General features: G+C 38.6%; 1 protein-coding gene across 3 annotated transcripts in view; it reads left to right on the top strand.

Moving 5' to 3' along the window:
- Sik2 (salt inducible kinase 2) overlaps positions 1 to 20583 on the top strand; it is a 109350-nt gene that overhangs the window by 56072 nt on the left and 32695 nt on the right. For all 3 annotated transcript variants that reach the window (XM_026779263.1, XM_013346246.2, XM_005347327.3), the window contains exon 4: positions 13303 to 13464. In XM_026779263.1, the coding sequence (XP_026635064.1) occupies positions 13303 to 13464 (162 nt within the window). The remainder of the gene's footprint in view (positions 1 to 13302; positions 13465 to 20583) is intronic.

Below are 20583 nucleotides of genomic sequence, written 5' to 3'. Positions count from 1 at the left end.
CGCTCTCTCTCTCTCTCTCTCTCCCCCTCCCTCCCTCCCTCCCTTCCTCTCTCTCTCTTTCTCTCTCTCCCTCCCTCTCTCCCCCTCTCCCTCTGTCCCTCCCTGCCTCTTCGTTTCCCTCCTTCACCTCCCTGTCTTTTTCTCTTTCCCTTCTTCTTCCTTCCTCTCTCTCTCTCACCATCCCCCTCTCTCCCTCTCTCTTTCTGTCTATGGATCAGGATGTAGCTCTCAGTTTCTAGTCTAATATCTACCTGCTTACTACCAGGCTTTCCACCATGATGATAGTAAACTAACCCTCTGAAACTATAAGTAAGTTACCAGTTAAATACTTTCTTTTATAAGAGCTGCATTTGGTGTTTCTTCGCAGCACTAGAGCAATGGACTAAGGCAGTTGTTTTAATTATATATTAAACCTATGAAATAACACCTCCTTATTGCAACACATTTCCATATGCTGTTGTTTAAGATTACTGGAAAGGGTCATAGTTCCTTATCAGTACTAGATGCTGTGGCATACAAATAAATTATATTAGATTCAAAGCAAAACCAGAATAGATATCAAGTGATATGCATAATAAAAATTTCAAGTTAGTTAAAGTGTGTATGTGTGTGTTTTATGAGGTATTTATTTATTTATTTATTTATTTATTTATTTATTTATTTATTTATTTATTTATTGAGGTAGGGTTTCTTTGTGTAGCCTTGATCCTCCTGCCTCTGTTTCCCGAGTGCTGGGATAAAAGGCATGCAGCACTATAACCCAATGTTCACGTGCAAGCATTCATGCATGCATATTACGGGGGTATGTGTTTATTTTATCCTTTATCCTATCTGACAAACATTTTAAGTACCTGATTCCTAGCAAAGCAAAGGGGTAAACAACTTCTTTAATGAGATGATGTTTTGGGATCAGCTTCTTGTAAGATGACTAGAAGTTTCTTCAATGAGGAAGGTATTGATTGCAGAAGGAATGGGTACATAAGAGCCAGAGGAGAATCCCCCATGGTAATGTATACACATCATGATTTTTAACAGCTTCATGGAATTCTATCATATACCCTTCCTTTACTGATGGGTTTTTAGAATGTTTCTTGGACTAATGGATTTTTAGAATGCTTTTGGTTTTGATTTTTTTCAAATAATAATCCACTGAACATACTTAGACTCTTATACTTTCAAACTTGTAAATGTAATCCTGCCTTAAAGAGATTGACTTAAGTAATCGCCATTAACATATTTGAGTACATATCTTTCTGACCTGGAGTTAATCACATTTTGTTATACTAGTATAGTCTTGAGAAAGTTTATTTTAAGTAAATCAAAGCTATTTTCAGTGTTGCATCATGTAGAGGCTTTTACCATGATCTACCCGTATGATAAGGTAGTAGGAGAGTGTAAGCCAAAGACTAACAAGATCACTGGGAGGTCGAGGGCAAGCAGCAGTAGGAAAACTAGCTGAGAAATTATTTCAGTAGTTTGGGCAAGGAAATGGTGGCCTGTACTAGAGAAGAACTGATGGAATTAAATAATAATGGCAAAATGTCAAAGTTGAAGTTGAGTGGATTTACTGATAGGATGGATTGAGAAAGAGGGAAAAAAGTCTAGTGATTAACTTTAGAAATAAAGTAGTACATGGCTGTGTCAGAAAGAGGAGGGAAGGCACAGGCTTGGGAGTGATGACAGGGAGTTCTGTTGGGGCGTGTTCAGTTTGAAGTGTACAGAAGATGTCCTTGTGGGCTTAGTGAATACCTGGCAGATTATGCAATTTAGCAGGGTGCCATTATTAATGAATGAAAAAGAGTGACAGATCTAAAAGGAATATATAAAGTAAAAGCTTGAAAGAGAACAAGGATTGTACTTAATTTCTATTATTATTTATGTTGCGGTGCCAGAAAGCAAATCGGATCTTGTGCCTGCTAGGCAAGAACTCCTCCGTTGAGTCTATCTTTTATACTCCTGTATGGGTCATTTCTGTCTGCTTTCTAGCCAAGTCTTATTTTGATTAATAAAACTAAACTGGCCAGAATTTAAAGCAATAGAAGAAATACATTTGTGTGTGTACATTTCTTTCCCTAAGAATTTACCTGTATCTAAAAATGCTTCTACTACTAATATGTAGAAGCCAGACGCAGTGGTTCATGCCCCTAATTCCAGAATTTTGGAGGCTGAGGCAGAGAATGGCCATGAGTTCAAGGCTAATCTGGACTTAAGAGTGAGAGAGGTCCTGTTTCATTAAATGAAAAAATATCTATACTATTTATGCGATTTTAAAGAGAGGAAGAGCATGAAGTTAGGGTAGGGAGGTGGGGGGAGTTTTGGAGGAGTTAAAGAAGAAAAAATGTGATTAAAATTTATTGGGTTTTGGTGGGTTGTTTTGTTTTTGTTTTTTTTGTTTTGTTTTGTTTTGTTTTTTTTGGTGGTTGTTGTTGTTTTGGTTTTTCTCCATATAACAGCTCTGGTTGGCCTGGAACTCAGTTTGTAGACCAGGTTGGCTTCGAAGTCACAAGAGATCCACCTGCCTCTGCCTCCTGAGTGCTGAGTTTAAAGGTGTGTGCCACCATCCCTGATAATCAAAATATATTGTATGAAATTCACAAAATCTAATGAAAAAGAAAAGAACTGCAGAGAAAGGACTAAGATGCCAGGGTAAGGTGACAAACACCTAAAACTGGGCTTTCACAGAAACAGAATAGCTGCACCAATCTCAAGGGCCATCCCATTCTTCAATGACTGACATTTTCCGTGTAGCTTTTTTTAAATTCAAATGTATTTCTTTGCTGGTGCATGTACTCATTCTGAAAAAGAGTGCAGATGTCTACAAAATATACAAAGTGAATTCTGCTGTTGCTTCTAGTAGGGGAAAAGGGAGAGGACAGAAAAGATTGGTAGAAAGATAAGTCCCAAACTGTTGGAACTGCTGACTAAACAAGGTGTAGGGTGCTGAGCTAGGAACACACAGTGAGACACACTTAAACTGGGTATGCCAAACCTTTGAGCTGTGGACCACATGCATCCCAGGATAGCTATGGATGTAGTCCACCACTTTTGTAGATGACAGCATCATATCACAATGTCAAAATGCTGACATTCCTATAATTCTATTGATTCCACTACTATGAGTTTGAACTCTGGCTTTAATAAAACTTAAAGATTAGTTTTAACAAAATTTTTTATCTAATATTTCAGAATTTTTATTAACAACATAGCATTTATAACCCACATTTTCCTTCCACAAACAGCTCCCTAACCTATGTTGCATTTATAAAAATACAGAGCTGAACATACTATATACTCTTCTTAACAGAGAAGAAAATAATACTTTAAAAATGGAAAAAAAATAAGTTACCCCAGTCTCTCAAATTTAAAGCTTTTTGGAAGAAAAGTGATATATTTTGTGTTCAGAATATAAAAATATTTTTTTGTTTGTTTATTTATATCAATCTTAAATTGAGGTTTTGTGACTGCTCTTCACTAGTGCTTGGATGTCCTGTAGACACTCTGAGGGTGAGAAGCTGTTGATGGTCTTACCTACACATGAAACTTCTGAATGATAATTCCAACCTTCCAGGAAAGATGTAATTCCATGGCAGTAGTATCCACCTCTTTGTTTTTGATTTATTGCACAATCCATTGAAGGAATCATTGTATATTCATTCAAAGTTAATGGTGGAGTAGGTTACAGACCTTTGGAATAATTTAATTCTTTTTTTAACCTAAACTGACACAATATGGAATTTCCTCTTAAATACATTTTTTTATTTTTTAATCCTGTAGGATTATAATGTAATTGCATATTTGATGGAGGAAGGTCATTGGTTAATTAAATAAAGAAGCTGCTTGACCTGATAGGTTAGAACATAGGTGGGAGGAGCAGACGCTGGGAGGAAGAGGAAGTGAGCTCAGAGACAGTACAGGGTAATAGTGTACTTCACTTTCCTCTGAGTGACAATTTGATTAATCTCTTTCCACATTGTAGCACAAGACTAACCATTTGAACCACCTACAGACATCATTTAATGCAGAAGTTAAATTGCAATTCAATTCTATGAAGTTATGTCCTTTTGCCAACATTAAAATTATAAAGGTTGCAGCCGGGCGGTGGTGGTACACGCCTTTAATCCCAGCACTCGGGAGGCAGAGACAGGCGGATCTCTGTGAGTTCATGGCCAGCCTGGTCTACAAGAGCTAGTGCCAGGACAGGCTCCAAAGCTAGAGAAACCCTGTCTCGAAAAACTAAAAGTAAATAAATAAATAAATAAATAAATAAATAAATAATAAAGGTTGCAAAAGGAAACCTGTTCAAAACTTTATCTGTTCCTGTAGTCAGGATCATCATCACCAGGAGGTTGCATAAACATGAACAAACAATTTCTTTGCTGTCAAAAGGCAACATTTGTTGAATGACTACAAAGTTCTTTTATTTGGTTGTATTTCTTTCCCTCCAAACATTGCCAGTAGCTTCATGAGATGCCAGATCTAGTTTCTGATGCTACCCTGGGTAAAAGCACAAACTCTACTCCTGTGTTAGATTGCCCAAACTGCAGCCATTTTATTTTTTTGGCCTTCCTGTGAACCTCTTTGATCTGTTTTCTTCTAGCTTCTAGCAATGGATCTTTACCATCCAGGATTTTGTCCTCTTAGACCCACTACTTAATTACAAGTGGTTTAAGAGCTCCCCAACAATATATTTGATGTTTTCCAGAACTAAATAAAGACCCTGGGGGAAGTTGTACTAGAAATTGTAGGGGACTCAATGAGATATAAACACACCAAGGGAAATTTGCAAACCATGTTTTTTTTTCTTTACAAAGCTAAGATCCATCTAAATATTGATATTGAATTAAAGGTAAACATGGAGGTTATGCTAGTTAGATATGCTTATATTAACCGAGGTTTCTGTCCCACCCGGTCCCACAGTCATTCAGTCCCAAAGAGGCACACAAAGGTCTACATTAATTATAAACTGATTGGCCTGTTAGCTCAGACTTATTAACTCTTTCATAACATCTTATATTAGCCCATCTTATATTAGCCACACGTGGCTTGGTACCTTTCTTCAGCGAGGCATTCTCTTCTTGCTTCCTCTCTGTCTGGGTAACAACTGCAGACTGACTCTTTCCTCTTCCCAAAATTCTCCAGTTCTGGTTGCCCCGCCTCTACTTCCTGCCTGGCTACCGGCCAATCAGCATTTTATTAAAAATAGTACAAGTGATGGGATAAAAGACCATTGTTCCACAGCATGCTTAGAAACTTAAGGTTCCAAAATTTGATTTGTCCAAGAGTGAGAACATAGTCCAATGTTTTTTTTAATTGATTGACAATGTTTTAGAGATGTCTGTTTAATTACTTCCCTGGCTAAGTTAGCCATAAGTAATGTGTTTGTGTCTTTTATCTTCCTTCTGAAATTGAATCATACTTTATTCTTCAGAACCTGTTTAATAATTTATGCTCCTTCCCACCATTGAACCTGGAAATAAAGGAAAGCAGAGGATAAATAGCTTGAAAAAACACAGGGCTAGACTTTCTGTTAACTGCTTTTACTCAAGAACCCTAATGTACTGTTCTGCTGTCTTGTTTGCAATTGCTTCACTGAAAAACTGTTCCTGCTCTGTCCAGCTCAATCTGTAATCTTAACTTCCTAATGCACATTTCTGAATAAACCAACCCAGCATGGCCTCATCCTTTTAATCCACCTGACCAGTTCAATGAAAACTTAAGGATGTGTGGGTGGGTGGGTGTGTTGCCCCTTTCTCTATGAGTGAAAAATGACAGTGCCTTATATCTGTTAAAAAGTGTATTTTTATATACGGAGATCAAATGTCAAAATAACATCTTTCTTTCATCATTATCTTACTCTCCTGGTTTGACATTTGGATCATAATTCTTGAAATTATGTGATTTGCAAAACCGTAATATTTGAACTACGTTTCTTCCCTTCTTAAGAGATAATTGCATATCAAAATAGCTATCTGAATGTATTTATCTGTGTAAAAAAATGTTGACGTGTGACCAGATTGCATTTATAAATATTAGTATAACACTAGCATAAGTTGAGTAAATAGCACACCACATCAGTACAATTTAGAATGACTCATTTATCAGTCCAGTCAAATTCATTACTCAGAAATAATTTACAACAGACTTTGAGGCCCTATAGAGATGATAAAAATAAGTAGGATAAAAATACCTGTTTAGGGGAATTGTCTAGAATGTTGAATACCATTGAGATGACATCATTATCAAATATGAATTGTAGCACTTTCCCACACTATTCAATTACCTTTTAAAAAAATAATAACTGCCTAAGACAGTTTTGAAATAATGAAACTTTACTGCATAGAATCAGTAAGCATACCCAGTTATTTCTCTGGAATTAATGAGAGTTTACCATGTTTCAGACACTATCTCATCTTGTCTATAAGCCAGCATTGCTTAATGATGGCTCCTCTGTGTTTTTCTTAAAATGGTGAGCTTTTTAATATTTAGCCTTCTTTTCTCACATGAACTATAAATCTGTATGTGTTGGTTACTGAGTTTCCCTATGGTCCCAGATCAGCCATCAAGTTCTGCAGGGCTGCCTACATTTCTTTAACATTTCAAATGCGCAGCTTTTTTGTTTGTTTTTGTATTTCAAGGCAGCATTTCTCTGTGTAACAGCCCTAGCTGTCCTGGAACTAGCTCTTGTAGACCAGACTGGTTTCAGCCTCACAGAGATCCACCTGTTTGTCTTGTCTGTCGATTACTGGGAATAAAGGCATGTGCCACCACCTGAGCATTGGTGCGTCTTATTTTTTAAAAGAAATGTCTAATTATTTTTCAATTTGTAATATGTAAATCACATTGGATCTCATGCTCACTACTTCAAACCCTCCCATAGTATCCCCATGTTGTAAAATGGCTCCTCCTTAGGCTCGGATGCATTTTGTGCCATCCCCTTCCTCACTCTTGGTCCACTGCCCCTGGTTCTCCTTTGGTTTCATGTGTCTGCTATCTCATGCTGGCATGCTTCTCTCCCCAGCTGGGATAGGAGCTTCTTAGAGAAATCTCTCCCTATCGTTCTAGGGGAGGACACTGCATCTCTGACATTTACCGTACTCTGTAGTTGCCATTTTTATTTGTGTAATTATTGTCTTCTTTACTGTTGACATAGACAAATAATGAAGATAATGAAGACAAAGTTCCAAGTACTTTGACAAGAGAAGTTATTCAGATATTTGAAAAACAAATAAATATGATTATTCTGATTATTCTTACTCTTTAGCTTCATAGTTTAACCTCATAGTGATTCAATTTGCATCTTTAATTTGATTCATGGGGGAGAAGCTATTATATTTTCAGATTGACTTGCTAAAGCAATGTAACTAATTTTTAGAAAATATCTCTGCCATGAGTGTGGGAGAGATCCCCCCCCCCCGCCCATCAACACCTGAGGGAGATGGGAGAGCTGTCCCTGCCCCTTACCAGCTCTAACACTCCCAAGAGCAGGCCCTACACCTCTTCTGGGCAGCACAGCAGAGCCACCCTCTTGGCAGAGGTGTGGGTGAGCCAACTCTGATGGTGTGAGCATGAGAGAGCTGTCCCCATGACTCACCTGTCTTGTTCTTGGCATGGGCAGGAGAGAGATGCCCACCCATCAATGCCTGAGGCAGGTGAGAGAGTTGGCCCTGCCCCTCATCAGCTGCAGCACTGTGGCACCTACACCTAGCCTGGGCAACACAGTAAAGCTGGCCCTGAAGGTGTGGGTGTTGGAGAACCAACCCTGTAGAAGGGAAAGCCAGAGAACTGGCCCCACCCCTTCTTCATTGCTGCAGGGTTGAACTAGCCAGGACAGTGCTGGAGAGCTCACTCTGGTGGTGAAGACGGGAGAGCTGTCAGGCTGATGAACCCTGCAATTTACTCAGGCCCAGAACCAGGCTTATGTGTTGGCCCACCCCAACATCTACCCCATCTGTGATCTGCTGGCGTATGGGGTGGCGGTGCTGTCAGTCCTGTAGACCCAGGGCTACAGGATCCCCAAGACACAGTACAGCAGTGGGATGTCCGGCAAGAGTCCCAATGAGGACCCAACATCAATGGTTCAGCAGAGACCAGGGACCTCAGACTAGACCAATGATTCTTTGTGATATACACTGCATCTAGAAATATATAGATATCCTTTGCCTTATGTCTATTATCTATTTATGAGGAAGTACATATTTCTCTTTCTGTGTCTGAGTTACCTCACTCAGGATGGCTTTTTCTATCTCTAACCATTTGCCTACAAATTTCAAGATGTCATTGTCTTTTACCACTGAGTAGTACTCCATTGTGTAAATGTATCATATTTTTATTATCCATTCTTTGGTTTGAGGGGCATCTAGGTTGTTTCCAAGTTTTGGCTATTACCAATAATGCTACTCTGAACATAATTGAGCAAATGTCCTTGTGGTGTGAGTGTGTATTCTTTGAGTATATGCCCAAGAGTGGTATTGCTGGGTCTTGAAGTAGATTGATGCCCAATTTTGTAAGAAACCATTACTGATTTCCAAAGCTTCCAAAGATTTTACTCCCACCAGCAATGGAGGAAGCAAAGGACAACCAGCCTTCATGCCCCAACCCCAGAGAACCTAGGTAGCAAAGAGGACCCCAAGAGAGACATACATAGATCCTCCTAAGAAGGGGAAAAATATAAGATTTCCTGAGTAAATTAGGGGCATGGAAGGCAGGGGGTGGATGGAAGGGGAGAGGGAAGTGGGGAAAAAATGTATAGCACATTGGATAGGTCCAAACAATTTAAAATAAGAAGGATTTAAAAATGTATAGATAAGGGGTTTACTGTGTGAACCAGTCTGTGCCATACTACAGCTTCCATGAGATTTTCTCCCTTCTTCCTTTTTTATTTTTTTTTCCTTTTTTTCTCTTAAAATTGTCTTGTTTTATTTGGGGGTGTATGGATGGGTGGGATCGGGAAGCATGATGTGAAAGACACAGAATTTTTTTTAAAAAGCCAAAAAAAAAAATCTATGCCATGTAGTTGGAAACTGGACCACTGTCATGTTGTCATGTTCTTTGTACATTTATCTTTATAGGCCTTCATTTACCATTAAATAGTTCAGAATTTGGATTTTTTTTCCCTAATAAGTATTTTGTAAGGTAATTGCTAGAATCTTGCAATAGAATAAAGTATTGTGTGTAACCAAAATCAACAGAATACATGTGTAATAATACATGTGTAACCCATTCCCTAAGCTCTTTTCCATTTGGTTAGAATTCATGTGCAGAACAGTTTAACCTGAGTTTTATCATATTACTAGATAATCCATGGCTAAATAATTTGCCACTGTCACAAAACCTGGGACATAAAGCCAGGACTCAAAATAAGGTGTGGCTGACCCTAGAACTTTATTCTATTATATTTAGGGATTTTCTTTTGGTTTTTTTGAAACAGGGTTTCTCTGTAGTTTTAGAGCCTGTCCTGGAACTAGCGCTTATAGACCAGGTTGGCCTCGAACTCACAGAGATCCGCCTGCCTCTGCCTCCCAAGTGCTGGGATTAAAGGTGTGTGCCACCACTGTCCGTCTAGGTTTTATTTACTTTAAAAATAGTCATAGAAGTTTATTTTACTCCTGTGTTTTATTAGGAAAAACCTTTGAGCTTGTATTTGATATCTATTATTGTATTTTTGCTTTCTTGGTTTGTTTAAGAGTTATGCATAATTTTAGAAAAATTTGAGTATTTTAATTGTTATTGAACACTAGAACATGGAAGCCAGTAGTAAATAACCTTTAAAATAAAAAAGTGTATAATTAGATAGTCATGGTAGCACACACGTCTTTAATCCCAGCACTCTAGAGGCAGAGGAAGGTAGATCTCTATGAGTTCAAAGCCAGCCTCATCTGCATAATGATTCTAGGGTAGGCAAAGGCAACATACTGAGACCCTGTCTCAAATAAAAAAAGTATGTAACTAAAACCTCATTTTACTTCTTAGAAGAGCACAGTTTCCTTCAGTAGCTCCATGCAACTAGAACTGAGTGAAGAGTAACAGATGTGAACAGCCTAACGGAGGGAAATTGCTGAACACAATTAAACTGCCAGAGTATACCACAGGCAACAATTTCCTTAATTTTTGTCAAGCACATAATTTGAAATAATTATGTGCTTACAAAAATAAGCAGAATAAAATGAGGTTTATAATCTGTAGTTTATATTCACAAATGTCTCAATGTTAAAAGTTGAATGTAATTTGATTTTATAAATTATTTTTAAACCAAATATATAAAATTAAGATAATCTAGACTATTCTATCTCAACACAGGTCCCATACCTAATTTATCTTCTATTAGAAGTCACATGCTATATAGTACATCTAATATGTTAAAATATTTTTTGGGTTTTACTTAATAGACCTTCCTTTCTTGCACTTTATCAAAGATTGGTGAGAACTAAGTTGACAGACTGGAGTCTTGATTTAATAATAATGTGATCTTGTTTTATATAATATTTTAATTCTAATTAAAGGAAATAACTTGGGAAAAATATAAGATCTATAGGAACTGAAAGTAAGGAGGCGATGGCTCAGTTCTCTTACTGTTCTTGCAGAGGAGACCTGAGTTTGGTTCCCATACCCACATCAGGCAGCTATTAATTGCCTGCCACTCCAACTTCAGGTACCCAGTGCCACCTTCTGAACTCCTTGGTCACCTGCACTCCTGCATACTGTGGTACACAAATCCACTTAAGACACATACAAATATATGTGTAGCTATAAATAAATCTTTTTTAGAGGAGAAAATAATGGATCTTTAAATTTTTGAGAAAAAAACACAAATTAGCCAGTTTTCATTGCCTTGTCAAAACTTTGGGGTTTATTTCCTCCATATTCCTAAAGCACTGTTTCTCTGCAAATTGAGTCGCTAGAAATAGGAAATCTTCGCAGATTTGTTGGTTAAGAACTTCTGATCAATTATCTGTAGCATGAATTCTAAAATCCCAGAGTCAGATATAGGGGTTAATGCTGAAGATCAGCGAAGCAGAGAAGCCAACCACTAGAGAGTTGTTTTACCTCTACCAGTGCTCAGACCGAAGGGGTGATCCTATCCTTAGACTGTATCTCCAGACTCCATCTGTCTCCACCAAACCTCAGACTGCACTGAGCCCCTGTCTCCTCCCTCATTATATTGCTCTCTCCACCCCACCCAGCCACATCACTCCTGTCTCTACCTCCCTAGTGCTGAATTAAAGGTGTGTGATCCCTAGTGCTGGGATCACCTTTGTGTGATCTCTGTTCCTCTTTTAGACAGTTTATGTCACAGCAGCACACATACATGTGGCCTACATACACACATTCATGTAAATAAAAACTAATGCAAATAAATCTTCAAAAAACAAAAGACCCGCCGGGCGATGGTGGCGCAGGCCTTTAATCCCAGCACTCGGGAGGCAGAGGCAGGCGGATGGATCTCTGTGAGTTCGAGACCACCCTGGTCTACAGAGCTAGTTCCAGGACAGGCTCCAAAAGCCACAGAGAAACCCTGTCTCGAAAAACCAAAAAAAAAGAAAAAAAACAAAACAAAAGACCCGAGGCTGGAGAGATGGCTCAGCAGTTAAGAGCTCTGGCTGCTCTTCCAGAGGTCCTCAGTTCAATTCCCAGCAACCACATGGTGGCTCACAGCCATCTGTAATAGGGTCTGATGCCCTCTTCTGGCCTGCAGACAGAGCACTCATACATTAAATTTTTAATTAATTAACTAATTAATTAGTAAGCCTTGGGGCTAGAGAGATGACTCAGCAGTTAAGAGCACTTGCTGCTTTTGCAGAGAACCTGGCTTTGGTGTTGCTAGCACCCACATGACAGCTTACAGTCATAATTTCAGTTCTAGGTTATCTGATACCTGCTTCTGGCCTCTGTGGGCACACACACAGAAAATAAAAATAAATCTTAAAAAAAAAAATTCCAAAATAGTGTACTAGACTGGGATGAACCTTGAAAACATTGTTTTAAAGAAGGAAGAAAGAGCATTCCCAGCCGTAAGGAGACAGAAACAAGCAAATCTCTGAGGCCTGCCTGGTCTACAGAGCAAGTTCCAGGACAGCCAGGGCTACACAGAGAAAACCTGTCTCAAAAAATCAAAAAAAAAAAAAAAAGAAGGAAGAGGTGATGACCCAACTAGAATGTAGTAGCTTCTTGTAATTTGAAAAGGAGTAAGAACACATTAGTGAAAGAAATAGAAGACAACCAAGAAATTACAGAACCAATAGAGAGAGGTGTTTAAGTTTGAGACCAGCTAAGTGTTAATATAATTGAAAGGCCTTCAAAGTTGGGAACTGAGAAAGGATAATGGATTTAACCTAGGGGAATTACCCTTGACCTTAAAGCAATTTCAGTGAGGTGTGAAGCATAGAAACCACATCACAAAAGGCAGATGGGTAGAAAAGGGAGGTAGCCTGAATCAACCTTGGTAGTATAATAGCAACAACAATAGTAAGTTACCGTTGGAGTAATGCTTTTTTTTGAAGACTTCTATACCTATACCATGGTTTTCTCCATTTAAACTGAAAGTTGTTGTTTAATCTTTATAAATAACCTTGTAGGAATTCTCTTATGAGCCCATTTTTGATTAGCAAATGGAGGGTTATAGAGATTGCATTTTGTTCAAGATCACATGGTCAGCAACTATGACAGATTTTAAACTCTGGCAGCCTGGCTCCTGAACACGCCACCCCTCATTTTTGAGAAAGCGTTGGTGTGAGGTTGAGACAAGGTCTTACATAGCTAAGCCTGGCCTTGAAATTATTTCCTGGGGACAGAGATAAATGTCAACTCACCCTGTCTGAGCCCTCAGTTTTACATAATTATATTAAATATGAGAAATGTTTATAATGAACTAAAGGAAAAGAGAAGTTTTCATGAAGTTTGAAAGGGAAAGTTTGTTTGTTTGTTTGTTTATGGGTTCTTATGTAAAAGGTAGGAAAAAGACAATTGTGGGCATTTTTTTTTATTATTATAAAATAAAACACCAAAAGACACCAAAATCCAAAAAGTTACCTATAGACCAAAGAGGGGAACCAGGATGGAAGACTTCTGATTATGTCATATCATCTAGTTTTAATGTTGACCTCATACTAAGTACCAGGTTGTTTTATATATTCAAAGTAAAATTAGTTGAGATTACTTTTCCAAAGGCAAGAAACTTGGAAAACACATTATTTGTGTTATTAGAACAGTAATTTTTCATTAAATAAACTTTGTCAAAATTTTCTTAAATGCTAATATTGAGGTTATTTTATTTTGGTAAATGATTCTAAATGTTCTCTTTTACAGATTATCTTGCTAATCATGGCCGGTTAAATGAATCTGAAGCCAGGAGAAAATTCTGGCAAATTCTGTCTGCTGTTGATTATTGCCATGGCCGAAAAATTGTGCATCGTGACCTGAAAGCTGAAAATCTCCTGTTGGATAACAACATGAATATCAAAATAGCAGGTAACTGGGGTGCTGTGCCTGGGAAATGACCAGATGAGAGTCTTTGTCTGTGTGGAGAGAGCCCTGCAAGCAGAGTCAGTCTTCAGCAAGAAGATTTTACCTGTGTGTGGCTGTAAAAAAGAAAATGTGTTTACTATTAACGTATACAGGGCAGGACTGTACTAAGTGGTCTGATTTCTTGGGAGGTTGTTGGACAAAAGTGAGATTTTTTGGATGGCTGGAGAGGGCCAGAAGTTCTGGTTACTGACTCTAACTGGCTTCTCTTCTAATGCTAATGGCTGTAGTGAGGATGCAAAAGGAAAAGAAAAGGTGATGGAAGCAGATTGAGAACAACACAGAGACATATCACACACACATTTCTGTGGATGTGTGTGCGGTTCTGTTGATGATGGGTGTTTGTTTGTTTGTTTGTTTGTTTACAGGTCTCATCTAGCCCAGACTGGCCTCACACTATGTAGCCCAGGCAGTCTTAGGATAGTTGCTTCCCAAGTTCTGAAATTACAAGCATGTACCACCATGCCCAACTCAATTATTAAAAAATAATTAAATTTCCTAATAGGCGTTTTTCTTCTTCTTTTATTAATCTTTGCCTTTTGAGATAGTGTCTTACTATGTAGCTTTGGCTGGTCTGGAACTCAGTATGTAGAGCAGTTTGTCCTTGAACTCACAGAGATTTTCCAGCCTCTGTCTCCCAAATTCTGGGATTAAAGTTAACAATATGAATTTCTTAATTCATATAGTCAAAACTCACTCATATGTGGTAAAATATATGCCAGGCATTATGCTGTGCTAAATATAATGGGATATGTATAAATTATTTCACAGCATATACATATATCAAAATTTCACATTGTGTGAAGTTTTTTTGTCAATTATACCTTCAGTTGTACATATACAGAAAAATAGTATGTACAGAGCTAGGGATATATAGAGCTCAGCGAGAGAGCATTTGCTTGACATATGCAAGAACCTGGAATTTAGTTCCTCTGTACCACATACAAAAGTAGCAAGGGTCTAACTATGTACCAACTTGGACAGAAACTTAAGTGATGGAGCATCAGTCAACCTGAAGAGCCAGGGAAGCACCCCAGATCAGGAAGTGTTTGAATTTATGCCTGAAAGAGTTAACTGCTTGCCAGAAATGCAGAAGCAGAAACCATAGTCAGGCAGATGGAGACTGGGATGAAGATCTTAGCTTCATATTCACAAAGGGAGCAGTAGAGGAGGAGCAGCTTAGGAGACAGAGTAGGAACGGTCTTGAATGTCTTGTCAGAGATTTGAGCATCTATTTCATAATTAATGGGAATCAAAGCTATTGAAATTTAGAGTATGGATAAGTGGGATTAGAATACAAAATTAACTTTGCATATCAGCAAACTCTGGCAATAGCGTGGAGATGGTTTGCGTGCATGAGAGCTGAACACAGGAAAATTTAGTGTATGGAATAGTCCTGGAACTGCACTGGTGAAGGGGAGGAGTGTCTTCTGATTTGTAACTTTTTGTTATAAAAATGCAATACATAGTAACAGTGTTTCCATAAGGGGTTGTTGGTTTAAGATCTTAGTTTTTATGTATTTACTACTTTCATTTCTGGGATTTCCTGCCCCCCATCATCTTTTATTTTATTTATTTGTTTGTTTGTTTTACTTTCTGTTTGGCCTCATTCATTTTACTTATTTTTGCCAGCCTTCTCTTCTGGATTATTTTTTTCATTTTCTTCTTAAAAGTATCAGCTGCCTTAAAATTACCTTTTACAGAAAAGCCCTCTGTACAGAAAAGGGGAAGGTGTTGAGAATTAAAGTTTGAACTCTGAGATTTACAAGGTGTTCAAAAAACCTTGTAAATATGAAATATAGACTATTGCTCAAGGTGATAACAAACTTTTGTCTATTTTTACTGTAACACTGCCTCAAATATAGGTAGGTCAGTGCAGTGTGCCTAATGTTATACAGCATTTAAGTTTGCATTTTGTTGGGGTTTGCTGTTTTTATTTTTGCTTTTAAATAAATATGAACGCTTCAAGGCTTTCTTAATTATATGGAAGATAGGTAAAATGTCAGGTGTCTAGAATTGTTCCCTTTGGTTCAGATAGTGACAATTGACATTGTATTAAGCCCTTGCTATTTTCAGGTGCTCTCCTGAGTTCTTAGTCATTCATTTTCACAACACACTTGGAAGCTGCATAGCTATCACCAGCATTTTTGTTTGTTTGCCTGTTTTGTTTTTTAATGGGAAAACCAAATGCAAGAAGGTCAGATAACTTTCTGAGGCAGCACAGGTAATCAGCAGCAGCTCTACAGTTCCAAGAGAGATCTCTGGCCACTCCTCTGTTCTTTCCAGGCATCATGTGTCAGTCATCAAGTGGAATCCCTGTGTGAGTTTGTGTTCCACAGTCTGAGAACTCCAGACTACTTCAGGCAGCTACAGGCTCCAGCTAGGGAGCTATGCCAAATACCAGTGAAAACTGATAGGAAAGAACTGGTCAGGTTGTCGGTTGGGACAGACCATGAAGGACTCCATGTGTAAAGTTTAGACATATTTTTTAAACAAATTTCTCTCGAGTATTTGTAGGGGTTGTAATTGTTTAAGAATTTCATAATACATATAATGTATCTTGATCAAATCTACTGCTCACATTTCCCTCCCAATGTCATGTGTTGCCCCCCTTACTGTGTCCACCTAGTGCTGTCTATTTGTGCGTGGGGTCTTCTATTGGAACAAGATAGCCTTTCAGGAGCTATATGTCCCTGAAGAAAACTGACTCTACCTCCCCAGCAGCCATCAGTTGTGAATAGCTCTTGCTGCTGGGAGTGGAACTTCATGAGTCCCCACCCCTGTACATGCTGAGATTTTGGCCGGCTTGATCTGTACAGGTCTTATGCAAGAAGCCATAGCCTCTGTGAGTTCATGTGTATAACAGCAAGTACTGTTTGCTGCAGAGATCCACTACCTCTGGCTCTTACATCCCCCTCCCCTCCAGGATGATCCTTGAGCCTTGAGGGGAGGAGGTGTGGTATACACGTCTCACTTAGGACTGGACCACAGCAGTCTTACCCTCTGCACATTGACCAGATGTGACCTCTGTATTACTCTCTATTGTAAAAAGAAGTTTCTCTGGTAAGGGCTGAGATGTACTGCTCTATCACTGGCAGGAGCTGGGTGGGCCAGAAGGGATAGGTCAAATTAGAAAATAATCCCCCACCCAATAATTGTTCTTTATCAAAAGAACTTACAGCTTTAATGGCCCTGCTTACATTTAAGAACATAATCCTTTGAATTCTTGGAATTCTTGACTTTTAAAGAAATGTACCACACTTGTTCTGTGGGACTATATGTAAAGAAATCAAAAGAAAAAAAAGATAGAATTATTGCTAAATTTATTAACTTTTCCCCTGCTTCTTTTGCTTATCAAGATCTCTATAATTTGCTAAGTGTTATAATTAGGCCACACGTGTTAAAGTTCAAAGAGCATATCAAAATCAAATTTTCATTTAAAATGTGCCTATATTTAAAAGACAGAAATTGAAGTATGAATTCCCCCCCTCCTTTGATTTTTCAAGGTAGGATTTCTCTGTGTTAACAGCCTTGGCTGTCCTGGAACTCATCTGTAGACCAGGCTGGCCTCGAACTCACAGAATCTGCCTGCCTCTGCCTCCCAAGTGCTGGAATTAAAGGCGTGCGCCACCACCGCATAGCTAGAAGTATAAATCTTGGTGAGTTTTCATAAATACAGAAGCATGGCTCTGAGATTAATTTTTAGCTTATGCTTCCTGTAATAATAACTCAACAGTGCAGAACCATGGGTTCACCCTCAGCTCTGTTCGGGTTGTCCCAATCATGAGGCCTCCACCCTTCATGAAATAGGAGCTTGGGGCATTTGAGGGGAAAGGCTGAAACAGAGCACAGGATTTCAGGATTCTGTGCTTGCAGCACTGCTCCTTCCTCGACATCATGGCTAATGATTTTTAATGCATTAAAGTAAGTTATCTTTAGTTTTAGTCTCCAACTTTCACATTTTGAAAGTTTCATAATAATACCTGTGATTCAAATATATTAGTTACTTATAGGAAGTTTTCAGGAAAGAACTACAACTCAGAGCTGGAGAGATGGCTCAGCAGTGAAGAACTCATGGTGTTCTTCCAGGGACGCAAGTTCAGTTCCCAGCACCCACAAAGTGACTTACAACTGTCTGTAACCAGCTCCAAGAGGTCCAGCACACTCTTCTGGACTCTGTACACATGCATGTACATATGCACATTAGTTTAAAATAATAAAAATACATCTTTTTTAATTACCATAATTCAGAGACTTTTAGGACTTATCAGTACTTAGGTCTTGAGGTTGGTAACAGGCAATGCCAATACAAACTCTGGTGATGCCATCTGAATCTGTCACCTTGGCTAGGTTAATTAACCTCTCCAGGCCAGGGCTTCTGTTCTGTTAACTGGAAATTATTATGCTTTTCAGGAACAGTGTATAGAGATTAATAATTACTTAAGAACAGGAGGCAATTCAGTATAGTAGGTAATAAACAGGCCACTTGAGAATGAATCCTGGCGTGCCGCTTACTGGCTTACTGACCTGGAGACATTTTCTCACTACCCGCCCCACCCCCATTCTCAGTTTCCTTATCTGTAAAGGGGGAATGGCACAAGTTCATATCTCATAGTGGTTGTTACTTGAATTAATATTTGCAGAGTACTTAAGACCAGGGTACATGGTCCTGTTCAAGTGTTTGCAAAATAAATTGTTGGTTGAATTTCTTGGCACCAAGTAAGCACTCAGTAAGAGGAGGCTGCTGCTTGCATTTGAGACATAATTGATTCCATTAAAATAAAGCTGTAAAAACTTTGATGGCCAAATAACCTCCTTCAGCACATAAAATAAAGTCCACTGGCCTAGAGCCTTGTCAATGCCGATAATAAAGGAACACAGAAAGTGCATCACTTGCATTTGAAAGTATTTGTCTGATACAACATTCCCTCTGAGCAAAACCTTAAATGTAATTAGTAATATAGAATTAGCTAGATTAGTCTGACCTGTGTATCAGAAGTCACTTATCTTTAGCTCAAGATAAAGATTGACTTTATCTTTTCTGACTTGACTGGTAGCCTGTCACCTCTGCCATTGCTTCTACAGCTTTTCACTTACTAGAAGACTTTGTGATAAGGTTTCTGTGTATACAGTTTCAGTCTTCTGCCCTAGAAATTAAAACGGATAGAGGTGAAAAAGGGAATTATTAAGAAATACTTACTGACCTTCCAATTGCTATTGGCATTGTTTAAAACTGGCAAGTGGCCTTGCATATGAAAGCCTGATGCCATACGTCCATCAATCAGTCCTGCTTTACAGCTCAGTTTCTAAAGCTGGGACTGTGGAGGAGTGCTCTAGGCCTCCATTTATTTCTGTACCTTCCATCTTGTCTCCACTAAGACTAAGGATGATCATTTCTTTGTTTCTTAGCTCTTGGACTCCCTGATTGGGCACAGTTCAATGGTTCTAGATGATCATACTGGTCTGAGGATAACATTTCATCCCAGCTCTGATGCCCTCCTGTTAGACAGAGTGATTGATGTTTGGAGATAAACAAAGCAACAAGCTTTTTCTTGCTGTTGGGCAACATTGCATTGAAGTCAGTGTTGGCTAATGCGTTTTCAGTTTGTGCATGGGTTGGCCTGTCACTCTCTACCTTTCATTTGTCAGTGTTCATTTCCTTCTGATTGTTGTCTTCGCTCCTACAGTGATAATTACAAATGTGTTCCCTTTCATCAGGCTAGATAGCCTAATTCTATTGGTCATTTAAGAAAGGTTAAATTTAACCCTTAGGCCATCTGCTTCTCAGCAAGATAATTATTTTAATTTTTTTTTTAATTTTTTTTTTTTTTTGAATTTTTGAGACAGGGTTTCTCCGTAGCTTTTGGTTCCTGCCCTGGAACTAGCTCTTGTAGACCAGACTGGCCTCGAACTCACAGAGATTCGCCTGCCTCTGCCTCCCGAGTGCTGGGATTAAAGGTGTGCGCCACCACCGCCCGGCCTATTTTTAATTTTTAAAATCATATTGATTGGTATGTGTTGTATGTTGTATATTGGAAGGGAAGGGTAAGTGTGCCAGTGTGGAGGTCAAAGGACAACTTGGGAGAGTCAGTTCTCAACTCCCACCACATGGCTCCTGGAAATTGAACTTAGGTCATAAGGTGGCATCGGGCATCTTTTCCCACAGAGCCTCCTCATCAAACCAAGGATTTTTGTAAAATTTTAAAATAGACATTATAACACAGAGAGATTAAAAACTGCCCGAGTTGTGGTTTCTAGAAATTACTTTTTCTTAGCTTAAAGTAAAGATTTAAAAAAAATAAATGACTTAAAGTACTTAAAGATTGAAAAAAAGATTACTGAACAAATTCTTAATTACAAAAAAAGCCTGAATGTGTTTGGTAATTATTATTTTGAAACAGTAAATATTGACCAACAGTTAGTTATCCTTAGATTCTTAGGCACAGCTTGTGCTGTTGTCTATTCCTTGATGCTCAAACTCATGACCTTTCCGAGCTGGCCAGGGGGACAGAAGCTCGGGCCCTGCTAAATCAAAATTTGCATTGTAGCAGTTCCCAGCTGCATACTGCTGTAACAAACAACAGAAGTCACTCCTGTGCTTGGTGTTTCCATTATGCAGTAATCAACAACAGCTGATTTACTCTTTATCTGGCTCTTTTGTGCCTAAAACACTGGTCTTTCGCTAATGGTGCTTGGGCATTGGTAATTCATGTTATTTATGATGATAGTAATGGTGGTTTTTGTTATCAGGACGATAAAGGTCAGTTATCTTTCAGAACACAGGGCAGAAATCACTACTAGCCCTAATGTGTGATCCCTGTGGCTTATAACTGGTTACATTAGAGACAGTTCTGTGACTCGGCTTTTGAGGCCTGGTTTGAATCCCAAGAGTGTTAGTGACTTAACTCTGGTTAAAGATTCTAGCCCAAACCCTATCTTTTATAAATACTGAAACCATATATAAACCAAATGAGTGAGTGTGGCTATCTTGGGAAATCTTGAAGCTGTTGTGAGAGTAAAACTTCAGAGCACATGCCTTAGTGTCACAGGGAGGAAAACTTCAGA

The sequence above is a fragment of the Microtus ochrogaster genome, chromosome 5 (genome assembly GCF_000317375.1).
Source record: "Microtus ochrogaster isolate Prairie Vole_2 chromosome 5, MicOch1.0, whole genome shotgun sequence".
In the NCBI taxonomy this organism is placed as follows: Eukaryota; Metazoa; Chordata; class Mammalia; order Rodentia; family Cricetidae; genus Microtus; species Microtus ochrogaster.
Note: the sequence above shows the minus strand (reverse complement) of the source record. Positions and strands in the feature narration are given on the sequence as shown.